Here is a 14,029-nt window from a genome sequence, read left to right on the forward strand (position 1 = left end):
GGGCAACAGCCACCAAGTCGGCCTTTCCTTCTTGGAAGTAGAAATTTGGTTTTCGGTGTCTCCCGCCGTTCCTGTGTTCCTGCCCTCCCCTTTCGAAGGAGGAGTTCTTGGAAGATGTGCCTTGCAGGGCTGGGCCGCTGCTAAATGACAACAGAATAACCAGACGCCTTTCTTGAAAGAAAGCTCCCGGTTCGCTCAAGAAGCAGGACTGGTTCTTTTCCTCACACTGGAGTCCTCGATTTGGGGGGAAAAAAGCATCCAGAAGACCCAAGCCTTTTAGTTGCTGGGGTCAGCCTGTGTCGTGTGGGGCGAAGGAGAAAGGTGCTGCCTGGGGCGGGGCGGGACGGGGTGGGAGGGCTGCAGGCATGAGAGGGTGAAGTCCGACTGCGGGCAGAGCCCCGGGACCTTCAAGCGTGCAGCCCCCCAGTCCACGGCCCAGCTCTCCCCATCAGAAGCCCTCAAAGCAGGGCAAAGGCTCCGCCCCTGCCCTACTTCTCCTGCTGCACCTCCGGTCCATCGCCAAGCGCACCCGAAGCTGGCAGTGGGCAGTGGGCAGTGGGCAGGGGCGGCGGTGGAGGCCGTCCTGCCAGTGGCACAGACCGAGGCTCTGGGACGTCTCCTGCCTCCTAGAGCTGTGCCAAGGGCAAGAAATCACAAAACAAGTGGTGTCCCGTGGGGAAGAAGCGAGGAGAAAGAGCTGTGTCAGGAAAGCAGGAAAGAGAGCAAAACGCACGCTTGCCTGGGTTGGGCCCTTGCAGCCGGCACTCTTGCTGAAGGCCCACACCGGTTGCCGGGAGGGGCCCGGTTACCCCGCCAGTGTGGGCAGAGGCGCTGAGCTGCTCAGCACACGGCCTGCCCCAGCAAGTGGCCAGGTCCCCCGCGTTGTTCCAGACCGGCTTCTTTGCCTCTGTTATGCCAGAGGCCGATGCAAGAGATGTAGGGCTTGAAGGCCGCCTGGGAAATAGTGGCCATGAAATAATAGATTTTTCAATACTCCGAGATTCAAGGAGAGCCACCAATAAGACCTCTACGCTGGACTTCTGGAGGGCAGATTTTGACCTATTCAGAAGTCTAGTCCAGAGCATACCCTGGGAAACAAGCCTTGAAAACAAGGGGGTCCAGGAGGCATGGATGTGCTTCAAGCAGGAAGTTTTGAGTGCACAGGAACAGGCCGTACCGGTGTGCCGAAAGGCAAGCCGGCGGGGAAGGCAACCAGCTTGGTTAAACCGGGAGATCGTGTAGGAAAAGAGGGATAAAAAAAGAGAGTTTACCGACTATAGAAGAAAGGACTGGCTACTTACGAAGACTTTAGGAAGACAGCTAGATCATGCAGAAGGAAAATCAGGGATACAAAAGTGCAATTTGAAGTTAATTTGGCCACTTCTGTTAGGGATAACAAAAAGTCCTTCTATAAATAGATTAATAACAAAAGGAGGGGCAAAGAAAACCTCCATTCTTTGATGGACTTGGAGGGAAACATAGTTAATAGAGATGAAGAGAAGGCTGAGGTACTTAACACCTACTTTGCCTCAGTTTTTACCAGTAAGACAGGTGGCCCTCAAGGCAACTGGCCTCTGGAGCTGGTAGACAGAGATAGGAAGCCTAACAGCCCCCTTGTATTGCAGGAGGAAATAGTTAGGGACTTACTGAGTCATCTGGATCCTCGTAAGTCTATGGGAGCAGACGGGATCCATCCTAGGGTGATGAGGGAGCTGGCAGAAGAGCTTGCCAAGTCACTCTCCATCATTTTCCAACAGTCTTGGCTCACTGGGGAGGACCCATATGATTGGAAGTTGGCAAATATCACCCCAATCCGTAAAAAAGGCTGCAAGGCTGACCTTGGTAACTACAGGCCTGTCAGCCTGACCTGGGTGCCTGGAAGAGTTATGGAGAAGATCATCCTGTGTGCAATCACAGCTCCAGGATGGACAAGGGATCAGAGCCAACCAGCACAGGTTTAGGAGGGGCAGATCCTGTTTGACCAACCGGATCTCCTTTTACGATCAGGTGACCCAGCTGGTGGATGAGGGGAAGGCTGTGGATGTGGTCTATCTGGACTTCAGCAAAGCCTTTGATACTGTCTCCCATAACATACTCCTGGAAAAGCTGGCAGCCCACGGCTTGGACAGGGGCACTCTGTGCTGGGTCAGGAACCGGCTGGAGGGCCGGGCCCGGAGAGTGCTGGTGAACGGGGCTGCCTCCAGCTGGTGGCCGGTCACCAGTGGTGTCCCCCAGGGGTCAGTGCTGGGCCCAGTCCTTTTTAACATCTTTATTGATGATTTAGGTGAGGGGATTGAGACCATCATCAGCAAATTTGCAGATGACACCAAGTTGGGAGGGAGTGTCGACCTGCCGGAAGGCAGGAGGGCTCTGCAGAGGGATCTGGATAGACTGGAGAGATGGGCTGACTTCGATGGAATGAAGATCAACAAGACCAAGTGCCGGGTCCTGCACTTTGGCCACAACAACCCCCTGCAGCGCTACAGGCTGGGCACAGAGTGGCTGGAGAGCAGCCAGGCAGAAAGGGACCTGGGGGTGCTGATCGACAGGAGGCTGAACACGAACCAGCAGTTTGCCCAGGTGGCCAAGAAGGCCAATGGCATCCTGGTCTGCATGAAGAACAGTGTGACCAGCAGGAGCAGGGAAGTGATCCTTCCCCTGGACTCAGTGCTGGTGAGGCCACACCTTGAGCATTGTGTTCAGCTCTGGGCCCCTCAGTTCAGGAAGGATATTGAGGTGCTGGAGCGGGTCCAGAGAAGAGCAACTGGTGGAGACTGGTGAAGGGACTCAAGCACAAGTTTCACGAGGAGATGTTGAGGGAGCTGAGGTTGTTTAGTCTGGAGAAGAGAAGGCTTAGAGGTGACCTCATCACTCTCTTCAAGTACCTGAAGGGAGGTTATAGCCAGGTGGGGGTTGGTCTCTTCTCTCAGGCAACCAACAATAGGACAAGGGGACATGGGCTCAAGCTCTGCCAGGGGAGGTTTAGGTTAGAGGTTAGGAAGAAATTCTTTACAGAGAGGGTAATCAGGCATTGGAACGGCCTGCCCAGAGACGTGGTGGATTCACCATCCCTGGAGGTTTTTAAACAGAGATTGGACCTGGCCCTTAGTGCCATAATATAGTAATTGGAGTTGGATCAGGGGTTGGACTCGCTGATCTTGGAGGTCTTTTCCAACCCAATCTATTCTATGATTCTATGATTCTATGATCCACACACACACGGTCGAGGGATTGCATTTATTGACAGTTGTCAAAACCTTAGCAAGGCAATTCTCCTGACAAGGAACTTATCTGTCTGAGCCCGGGCCGTGCCGCAGCCACGGCTGGCTGCCCCGGGGGGGTGGCACCGCCAGCTGCCGGATGCAGACAGGGCTGAGCTCTGGGGAGGCCACGGGCAGTGGGGTCCTGCGGGAGCTGTTGGCTGGGGCCGGCTGGAGCGTCTGGGATGGGAAAGCGGGGCAGCCTTGTGCCGGGCACAGCCGCTTCCAACCAGTTGCAGCCGTCAGCTGCCCTCAGCTGTGCGCCCCCAGGCCTGCTGCCCTAGGGGTGCCGGGCAATGGCCCATTGTGACAGCATTGCCGGGCCCTTTGTGATGCAGGGCCTCCTTGGGCCCAGAGGCCATTGTGACACCGCGGGGCCCCGCCCCTGACCGGGAGGCTAACAAGGGCGGGCGGAACCCCGGAGTGCACACTCCTAGGAGAGCCTCTGTGTCAGGAGGCAGCATCTCTCTCGGGGACCTCAGCGGCGGAGGAAGAAGCCGACGTGGAAGATGGAGAAGTTCAGCGACTTGCAGACGCGCAAGTGGCTGCCGAGCTGGCAGAGGAAGCACAAGGTGAGGGATAGGGTAGTAGAGAGCTGCCTTGGCGCCAGGGCGGGCTGTGCTTGCGGGCACCCAGAGGCTGGATGTGCCGTGGCAACCGCCTCCATCCCACACCACCATCTCTCCTCCTCCTCCTCCTCCTTGCCACAGGTGGACAACCGGCAGACGCAGGCAGCAGCGCAGCAAGAGGAGAAGAGCGCCTCTTGTGCTGCCGTGGCTGAGCAGCGGAGAGCAGCAGGGGCAGAGAGCCAGGCAGCTGCCCCACGCAGCCCCAGAGGCCACGGCCGCGCTGTGCTGGACGCACTGCAGCGCGTGGCACGCGCCACCCGCAGCAGGGTTGCGGCTGTGATCCGGCGCCGTGGCCGGAAGCCGGAGCCACAGAGGGAGGCGGAAGAAGGTAGGGAGGCGCAACAAGGTAGGGAGGCAGCCATAGCGGGAACATCCACAGCAGCAGGGCCACAGAGCCAGGACTCTGCCCTGCAAAGCCCCTGCTGCTCCCCAGCCCCTTCCCAAGCCATCGGGAAGCTCTCAGTGGGCAGCGGGCCGGGGCAGCAGCGCGGGCAGTCGTGCCGGTGGCAGAGAGCGAGGACGGGGCCTGCTCTGAGGATGAGAGTCTCTGGGATATCTCCAGCCTCCCCTTGCCGTCAACAGAAGATGAAAACACAGAGGAGAGCTGGAGTAGTGGGGAAGAATGTAGCTCAGTGTCCCTCCCGTGCCCGGCATGGGCACGGATGCCCCGGGACTCTCAAGCAGGCACAGCCTCAGTCCCTGGCCCAGGTGTCAGTAGCACAAGCTCTTACACCGGGCCAAAGGCCCCCAGCCCGCACGGCTTTCCAGACTGCTGCACCCTCAGCCCCTGGCCAAGCGACCTGGAAGCTCGCAGGGGGCAGTGGGCAGGGACAGCAGCCAAGGCCGTCCTCTCAGTGGCACCGAGCCAGGACGGCCCCTGGTCCGAGGAGCTCTCAGACAGCTGCAGCCTCCTCGAGCTGCCCCCAGAGCAAGACAGCAGAGACCGAAGCTGGGCGAGTGGAGACAAGGGGTTCCCCGTGCCCGTCCCACGGGAGGCGTGGGCAGAGCCCCGGGGCCTTCAAGCGGCCACAGCCAGAGCCCGTGCCCCAGCTGGCCGCATCAGCAGCCCCTACATCAGGCCAAAGGCCCTGACCCCGGACGCCCGCCCCCCAGCCCCTCCCCAAGCCAGCTGGAGGCTCTCAGTGGGCCGTGGACAGGGCTCTGGACCATCTGCGGGGAGTGGCGAGGGGAAGAAAACAGAGAGCGACCGCTGTCCCCCGAGGAAGACGGCAGCGACAGCGAGCTGTCAGAGGAGGACGGGGAAGGCGTCCAGATCTACAGCATCTGGGTCAAGCCCTCCCTCGCGCCACTCCTGCTGCAGCCTCAGACCGCTTGCCGGGAAGGGCCCCAATGCGCCTGCCTCGTGTGCGCAGAGGCGGCCCAAGAGGCAGGCGGGGACCCGCACAGCGCATCTCCTGCCCCGGCGGGTGGCAGGCACAGCCAGCCAACAGCAGCTGCCCCGCAGCGCCCCAGAGGCCGCTGCCCTGCCGTGCTGGACGCGCTGCGGCGCGTGGCACGTGCCACCCTGAGCAGGATTGCAGCTGTGATCCGGCACCGTGGCCAGCAGCCGGGGGCAGAGCGGGACCTGGCTCGAGCCGTGGATGCGGCCGTGGTGGCAACAGCCCCAGCAGCAGGGGCGGAGAGCCAGGCAGCTGCCCTGCACAGCCCCTGCGGCCCCCCCAGCCCCTCATCCAGCCGGCTGGAAGCTCTCAGGGGGCAGTGGGCAGGGGCAGCGGCGCAGACGGTCCTGCCCCCTCCACAGAGCCAGGAGGGGGCCTGGTCTGAGGACGAGAGTCTCTGGGACGTCTCCAGCCTCTTAGAGCGCTGCCAGGGCCAAGAAAACAGGCAGCAAAGCGGCAGTACTGGGGCAGCCAGTAGCTCTGGGTCCCTCCCGTGTGAGTCATGGCCAGAGCCCTGCGACACGTCAACGTCAGCAGACACATCCACCGACTGAGCTGCTGGGGGCAGTCTGCAGCGTTGGCGAGTCGAGCCCAAGTCAGCTCCGGCTGTCTCAGCGCAGCGGCCCTCTCTCTTCAGGGAGGCACTGCGGGCTCTGCGCAGGGCATTCCGCCCGCCCTGCCTGGCGGGACAGCATGGCGGCTCCCAGGCTGCGGCGCTGCCCGCACTGACATCCGCCTGATGGCCGGTCACCACGGGGGTCTCCCAGGGCTCGCTCTTGGGGCCAGTGCCGTTGCTCCCTTGGCTGGTATTGCCCTTTCTCCACTCACCGAGGACTTTGCCTGACTGCCACGGCTTTTCCAAAACGATGCCTAGTGGCCTAGCCACTTTGTCTGCCGGCTCCCTCAGGACCTGTGGGTGACTCTCAGCGGGTCCCTCGTGCACCTTCAGGTGCCTTCCGTGCTCTCCAACGTGATCCTCTGCTGCAGGGGACTTAGGCTCTTCTTCTGCCAATCCCTGCATTTGCCTTTCTCCACTTGGGCGGTGTGGCTGGAGCACTTGCTGTTGAAGACTGAAGCACAGAAGCCATCGAGAGCCTCAGCCTTCTCTTGGTGCATGAGAGCCACGGCTGCCAGTTCCTTCCGGAGAGGGCCCACCTTATCCCTAGTCTCCCTTTAGCAAGATAGCTGTAGAAGCCCTTCCTGTCCTCCTTAAGAGCTCTGGCCAGACTCAATTCGAGCTGGGCCTTGGCTTGCCTACCCTTGTCCCCATCCTCCCAGACCACCTGTCCTTGTTCCCGTTCCCTGAAAGAGGAGAATTAGTCCCCTTAGGTTCTGTAGGTTAAAGTAGGGGTAGGGAAGAATTAGTCGAGTAAGTTCTGTAGCTTAAAGTAGGGGTAGGGAAGAATTAGTCGAGTAAGTTCTGTAGCTTAAAGTAGGGTTAGGTGTTCCTGGTGCTCTCCACTCCAATTTAAAAGCACAAGGACAAGGCCGTCTCACGCTTTCCCTTCCCGTTTAATGACAAACATGACAACGGGTGCTTTAGCGAGGGCGGTGACATAGGAGAGCCGAGTCTTTAAGGTGGACTTCTGAAAGTTTCAAATAAAGATTGGTTTTGAAAGAGAACTGTCAGGAAGTTCTTGTTTGGAAAGGGAAGAATATTTAGCGGTTGGGCTAGGACTTGTTCCTTAGGCAGCTGAGCTGTGTCCCTTGGCAAGTGTGCGTGCAAGAGAGCTGTCCTGGAGGCTGAAGGCGGCAGAGGGACGTCCGTAAGCACAGCTGGGCAACAGCCACCAAGTCGGCCTTTCCTTCTTGGAAGTAGAAATTTGGTTTTCGGTGTCTCCCGCCGTTCCTGTGTTCCTGCCCTCCCCTTTCGAAGGAGGAGTTCTTGGAAGACGTGCCTCGCGGGGCTGGGCCGCTGCTAAATGACAACAGAATAACCAGACGCCTTTCTTGAAAGAAAGCTCCTGGTTCGCTCAAGAAGCAGGACTGGTTCTTTTCCTCACACTGGAGTCCTCGATTTGGGGGGAAAAAAGCATCCAGAAGACCCAAGCCTTTTAGTTGCTGGGGTCAGCCTGTGTCGTGTGGGGCGAAGGAGAAAGGCGCTGCCTGGGGCGGGGCGGGACGGGGTGGGAGGGCTGCAGGCATGAGAGGGTGAAGTCCGGCTGCGGGCAGAGCCCCGGGACCTTCAAGCGTGCAGCCCCCCAGTCCACGGCCCAGCTCTCCCCATCAGAAGCCCTCAAAGCAGGGCAAAGGCTCCGCCCCTGCCCTACTTCTCCTGCTGCACCTCCGGTCCATCGCCAAGCGCACCCGAAGCTGGCAGTGGGCAGTGGGCAGTGGGCAGGGGCGGCGGTGGAGGCCGTCCTGCCAGTGGCACAGACCGAGGCTCTGGGACGTCTCCTGCCTCCTAGAGCTGTGCCAAGGGCAAGAAATCGCAGAGTGAGCTGTGTCCCGTGGGGAAGAAGCGAGGAGAAAGAGCTGTGTCAGGAAAGCAGGAAAGAGAGCAAAACGCACGCTTGCCTGGGTTGGGCCCTTGCAGCCGGCACTCTTGCTGAAGGCCCACACCGGTTGCCGGGAGGGGCCCGGTTACCCCGCCAGTGTGGGCAGAGGCGCTGAGCTGCACAGCACACGGCCTGCCCCAGCAAGTGGCCAGGTCCCCCCCGTTGTCCCAGACCGGCTTCTTTGCCTCTGTTATGCCAGAGGCCGATGCAAGAGATGTAGGGCTTGAAGGCCGCCTGGGAAATAGTGGCCATGAAATAATAGAATTTTCAATACTCCGAGATTCAAGGAGAGCCACCAATAAGACCTCTACGCTGGTCTTCCGGAGGGCAGGTTTTGACCTATTCAGAAGTCTAGTCCAGAGCATACCCTGGGAAACAAGCCTTGAAAACAAGGGGGTCCAGGAGGCATGGATGTGCTTCAAGCAGGAAGTTTTGAGTGAACAGGAACAGGCCGTACCGGTGTGCCGAAAGGCAAGCCGGCGGGGAAGACAACCAGCCTGGTTAAACTGGGAGATTGTGAAGGAAATCAGGGATAAAAAGAGAGTTTACCGACTGTGGAAGAAAGGGCTGGCTACTTACGAAGACTTTAGGAAGACAGCTAGATCATGCAGAAGGAAAATCAGGGATACAAAAGTGCAATTTGAAGTTAATTTGGCCACTTCTGTTAGGGATAACAAAAAGTCCTTCTATAAAGAGGTTAATAACAAAAGGAGGGGCAAAGAAAACCTCCATTCTTTGATGGACTTGGAGGGAAACATAGTTAATAGAGATGAAGAGAAGGCTGAGGTACTTAACACCTACTTTGCCTCAGTTTTTACCAGTAAGACAGGTGGCCCTCAAGGCAACTGGCCTCTGGAGCTGGTAGACAGAGATAGGAAGCCTAACAGCCCCCTTGTATTGCAGGAGGAAATAGTTAGGGACTTACTGAGTCATCTGGATCCTCGTAAGTCTATGGGAGCAGACGGGATCCATCCTAGGGTGATGAGGGAGCTGGCAGAAGAGCTTGCCAAGCCACTCTCCATCATCTTCCAACAGTCTTGGCTCACTGGGGAGGTCCCATATGATTGGAAGTTGGCAAATATCACCCCAATCCGTAAAAAAGGCTGCAAGGCTGACCCTGGTAACTCCAGGCCTGTCAGCCTGACCTGGGTGCCTGGCAGAGTTATGGAGCAGATCATCCTGTGTGCAATCACACAGCAGCTCCAGGACGGACAAGGGATCAGAGCCAGCCAGCACGGGTTTAGGAGGGGCAGATCCTGTTTGACCAACCAGATCTCCTTTTACGATCAGGTGACCCAGCTGGTGGATGAGGGGAAGGCTGTGGATGTGGTCTATCTGGACTTCAGCAAAGCCTTTGACACTGTCTCCCATAACATACTCCTGGAAAAGCTGGCAACCCACGGCTTGGACAGGGGCACTCTGTGCTGGGTCAGGAACCGGCTGGAGGGCCGGGCCCGGAGAGTGCTGGTGAACGGGGCTGCCTCCAGCTGGTGGCCGGTCACCAGTGGTGTCCCCCAGGGGTCAGTGCTGGGCCCAGTCCTTTTTAACATCTTTATTGATGATTTAGGTGAGGGGATTGAGACCATCATCAGCAAATTTGCAGATGACACCAAGTTGGGAGGGAGTGTCAACCTACCAGAAGGCAGGAGGGCTCTGCAGAGGGATCTGGATAGACTGGAGAGATGGGCTGACTCCAATGGGATGAAGTTCAACAAGGCCAAGTGCCGGGTCCTGCACTTTGGCCACAACAACCCCTGCAGCGCTACAGGCTGGGGACAGAGTGGTTGGAGAGCAGCCAGGCAGAAAGGGACCGGGGGGGTGCTGATTGACAGGAAGCTGAACATGAGCCAGCAGTGTGCCCAGGTGGCCAAGAAGGCCAATGGCATCCTGGCCTGCATCAAGAACAGTGTGGCCAGCAGGAGCAGGGAAGTGATCCTTCCCCTGTACTCTGCGTTGGTGAGGCCACACCTTGAGTATTGTGTTCAGCTCTGGGCCCCTCAGTTCAGGAAGGATATTGAGGTGCTGGAGCGGGTCCAGAGAAGAGCAACCAGGCTGGTGAAGGGACTTGAGCACAAGTCCTATGAGGAGAGGCTGAGGGAGCTGGGATTGTTTAGTCTGGAGAAGAGAAGGCTTAGAGGTGACCTCATCACTCTCTTCAACTACCTGAAGGGAAGTTATAGCCAGGTGGGGGTTGGTCTCTTCTCCCAGGCAACCAACAACAGGACAAGGGGACATGGGCTCAAGCTCTGCCAGGGGAAGTTTAGGTTAGATGTTAGGAAGAAATTCTTTACAGAGAGGGTGATCAGGCATTGGAACGGCCTGCCCAGAGAGGTGGTGGATTCACCATCCCTGGAAGTTTTTAAAAAGAGATTGGACATGGCCCTTAGTGCCATGATATAGTAATTAGAGTTGGATCAGGGGTTGGACTTGATGATCTTGGAGGTCTTTTCCAACCCAATCTATTCTATGATTCTATGACTTGCTTTTTATATTTTTACCCACATAGACTGGATGAATTATTTAGGAACCTTAAATATATAATGCTTTCAAAGCAGGGAAATGGGCCAGGTTTCTAAAGATATCGACTTCCAAAGTACTATGTGGAGAGGAAAAGTATTAGATTATTAAATATTCTCATCTTAATCTTTGCATTACAGACTATCACTGTATTGACTAGAGCAGTGTGCTTTCTTCCTTCTAGAGAAGGGCATTTTAAGAGATTACTAGCTGTCATTCTAGGAAATGCATTACTGTGTCTTATCTTTCCACATAATCAGAAACTCATAGGGTTTGTTGTGTCAAGGTTGGTGTTTTTTCGGCTCTTTTTAAAAGCATGATATGTTGTTTTAATTTTCATGGAGAATAACCTCTTTGTTCAATTGTTAAAGGAGTATAGAGATGTCTATTTACTGCAGGTTTGGATTTTACAAAGTCAGAGCTCCTATTCCAGCATTTCTCTACACAACCTAGAGACTGGGTTCATATGTTCATTAACTAAAGGGAACATAGAAACTGAGTTCAAATAGTAAGAGATCCGAGAATAATAGAATCATAGAATACCCTGAGTTTGATGCTGTGATCGTTTCCCTGGGGAGCTTGATCCAGTGCCCAACCACCTCTCAGTGAAGGACATGTTCCTAATATCCAACCTAAGTGTACCCTATAAATACATATAAATATATGAATAAATGAAACAAATAGTAAATGAGGGAGAAGAAATTATTTCATTTAAGCAGCTATTAAGAATATGAGATTTTATAGACAGTGTAAAAAAGTAAAAGGTTTTACTGATTTCTGATAGAAACACTATATTACTATAGTCCTGAAATTACACTCTACATCCCCATATCAAAGTGCATAAAAACAAGAATTCTAAAGTTTCATTTCTTTCATTTCATAGTGGTAAGGTATTATTTATAAAGAAGGTATTTAATACCTTTTACTCTGATATAAATACAATCACATTCATGTAGAACTTTACTGTAACTTCTGTACTACTGTAATTTTTTTTTTTTTTCTCCTGCATTTTAAAAAAGGGTTAATTCATTAAAAGCTGTAGATTCTGGTTAAAAAATGAGAAAAAATTTCTCAGATTGAAGCAGTGTAACAGACTTACTAGGGCCTCCAGCACTGGAGGTCTTTACGAACAGCCTAAACCGTCTCTGTCAGGAGCAATAAAACCATGGTTGTTTCTGCTCTGGGCTAAGCACGATGATCTCCTGAGTGTCTTCTATCCCTATCAGGCTATTCTGGGACAGTGTCTCAATAAGACATATTCTTCAGTGCTTTTTTAAAAGTTTAATGTACCACAGAATTAATGGTATAGGTTTCACTAGGAAAGGAAAAAAAAATATATATTTTTGAAATATTTCACATGTAGAAGTTTAGCGGTCTTTCTTTCCTAGTGATATAATTCTCCCTGGCTTAGAATAAAAAGAAAATAGGTTATAGGATTACACATTTCAATTTTCCTCAAACAACTCTGAGCTGGAAAACTCTAGAAATCTTTTTCAGTGTAGGTGAGAGGAGAAGAAATGACGTGAGAAGGATTTTTTGATCTTAGAACTTTTTTACAACCACTGCTGTAGTTTAGCTATATGCAGTAAGAAAAGATTTAGAAATCAGAAAAGGAAAGGCATAATGAGAAATTTACCAGTAGCAATATACTCCACAAGTGCAGGAAGCACCACTGTTCTGATGCTTTTGTCTCTGTGCCTTGAACTTCTTGAATTCAACTTCAGTTCTAAAGTATTTGACAGCTGATTGCCCTCAGTATGCAGGGTTACGCATTTCCATACAAAGAAGATTAGGGAAAGTCTTGGAACAGAAGCAGTAAACAACATAAGAATTCCTTCTATCTGAAGTTTGATCATGCATCAAAAATAAGAATTACAAAGGACATTCCATTCCACCTAATTAAAAACATAGATAAAATACTGTGATTAGCCAGGTACAGATCTGGGTATATTGGTGCAGTCTTGATCCTACTGAAATCAGTAACAAAATTCTCACTGCCTGCATTAGAGCTAGGGTATAATTTCTTCTTAAAAGATCTGTATTACAGGGATAATTGAATGAAAGAGTGCAGTGGGTTGACATTGGCTGGACATCAGATACCCACCAAGCCTCTCTATCACTTCCCTTCCCAGCTGGAAAAGGGGAGAGAGAACAAGATGAAAAATGACTGGTAGGCTGATATAAGGCAGTTTACTAAACCAAAAGTGAAAGTTTGTGCACACGCAAATGAAGAGGAAAATAACAAAGTTTATTCCCTACTTCCCATTGGCAAGGGATGTCTGGCTACATCCTGGAAAGCAGGGCTTCAGCACCACACAGTATTTGCTCAGAAGGCAAACATAAAATAACGAATGCCCACACTTCCTCCTCCTTTCCGTAACTTTTTCATCTGAGCTGATGTCATATTGTATGGAATATCCCTTTGGTTAGTTTGGGTCAGCCGGTCCACTTGTGTCCCTCCAAGGATCTTGTCCTTGGCTGGTGAGAGAATGTTACAGTGCTGATGCTGTGCTTAGCAGTACCCAAAAACTCTGGTGTTTTATCAACACCCTTCAAGTTACCAATGCAAAGCACAGCACCATGAACTCCATCTCAGCCAAAAAGAGACAAACTTTCTGAGATTTCTGTCTAAAGAAAAACTTAAAAAAAATTGAATGGGAAGGAAGGAAAGGAGGGAGGGAGGGAGGACTGTTTAAACAAAACTGAAGAAGTTAATCAAAATATTGTAATTTAGAGTTTGTGGGCTTTTCAATATAAATGAAAATCACGAACATTTTAATAAATGTGGAAGTGGAGCAAAAGAAAGAAAAACAGGGAAAACCCACAAAACAAATTAAATTGGTAAGCTAAAAGCTTCTTGAATATATCAAATATTAGATATAGTAAAACCCTACTTATGGACCTCATGCAGGAATCCCAGTAAGTGTTCAGTTTGGACATCTGCTTGTGAACAACATGGAATATATCCCTGCATGCAGTGGATCTTTGAAAGCAGTGGTGCATAAGAACATCCCAATGCCTTGTTTTCTTACTTGAGTCTGATGTTTTCTTATTTACACAGTGTTTCTCAGCTATCTCAGGGCATTGACTAGGTCTCTGTATCCATTTGCTCTCACTAATTAATGCACAGATAAGGGTGAAATACAGAATATGCTGCCCCTGTTTTTATTCCATTGTGAAGGCTATACCTAAAAATATTCTTGTGTGTTTTGGTCGTGCAACACTGGAACACGTGTACATAAGTATGTAAGATCTGACGAGATGCATCTCAGGGTCCTGGAGAAGGGTCTGGGGAAACTCTGATTGCAACCTTTCCATACATACAGGAGAAGGGTGGAGAGAGATTTTTTTTTTTTTATCAGGACCTGTAGAGATAGGAGAAAGCGTAAGAGTTTTTAAATTAAAACAGGGTAGAAATTCTTTACTAGGAAATTGTTGTTTTAAAGTTAATTATTTATGACTTGTGGTTCATAGCAGCATTATTTTCAATTAGTAAACTCAGTAGATCAGAAACTTTTAAAATTATCGTTCTTTTGACTCTCATAGGTAAAAAGGGGGGATATTCCAGAACTGCAAATAAAAACTCATTCATTTAATATTTAATGTGTTACTTATTACCAAATATATGAAACTAAAATCACTTGAGAACAATTTGTTGTACATTTTCTCTTTCCAAGAACACAGTATTTTTTATGATACTGGATTTATCCCTTACAGCAGTTTTC

At 52.1% G+C, this 14,029-nt stretch overlaps 1 protein-coding gene across 1 annotated transcript; it reads left to right on the forward strand.

Moving 5' to 3' along the window:
* Nucleotides 1-1,934: 1,934 nt before the first annotated feature.
* On the forward strand, nt 1,935-10,187 carry LOC126647294 (uncharacterized). Its single transcript, XM_050329414.1, has 2 exons — nt 1,935-2,580; nt 9,651-10,187. The coding sequence occupies exons 1-2, from the start codon at nt 2,419-2,421 to the stop codon at nt 10,185-10,187; spliced, it is 699 nt and encodes a 232-aa protein (XP_050185371.1). The 5' UTR covers nt 1,935-2,418.
* The last annotated feature ends 3,842 nt before the right edge of the window (nt 10,188-14,029 follow it).

Source organism: Myiozetetes cayanensis, unplaced genomic scaffold (genome assembly GCF_022539395.1).
Source record: "Myiozetetes cayanensis isolate MyiCay16 unplaced genomic scaffold, myiCay2020 scf4, whole genome shotgun sequence".
NCBI lineage: Eukaryota > Metazoa > Chordata > Aves > Passeriformes > Tyrannidae > Myiozetetes > Myiozetetes cayanensis.

Bases quoted from the DNA above. Each gene is read 5' to 3' on its own strand.
- LOC126647294 (XM_050329414.1), top strand. From the start codon at position 2,419: ATGAAGATCAACAAGACCAAGTGCCGGGTCCTGCACTTTGGCCACAAC. The intron at 2,581-9,650 runs GTGGCCAAGAAG...CAGTGTGCCCAG, and splicing joins CGAACCAGCAGTTTGCCCAG to GTGGCCAAGAAGGCCAATGG.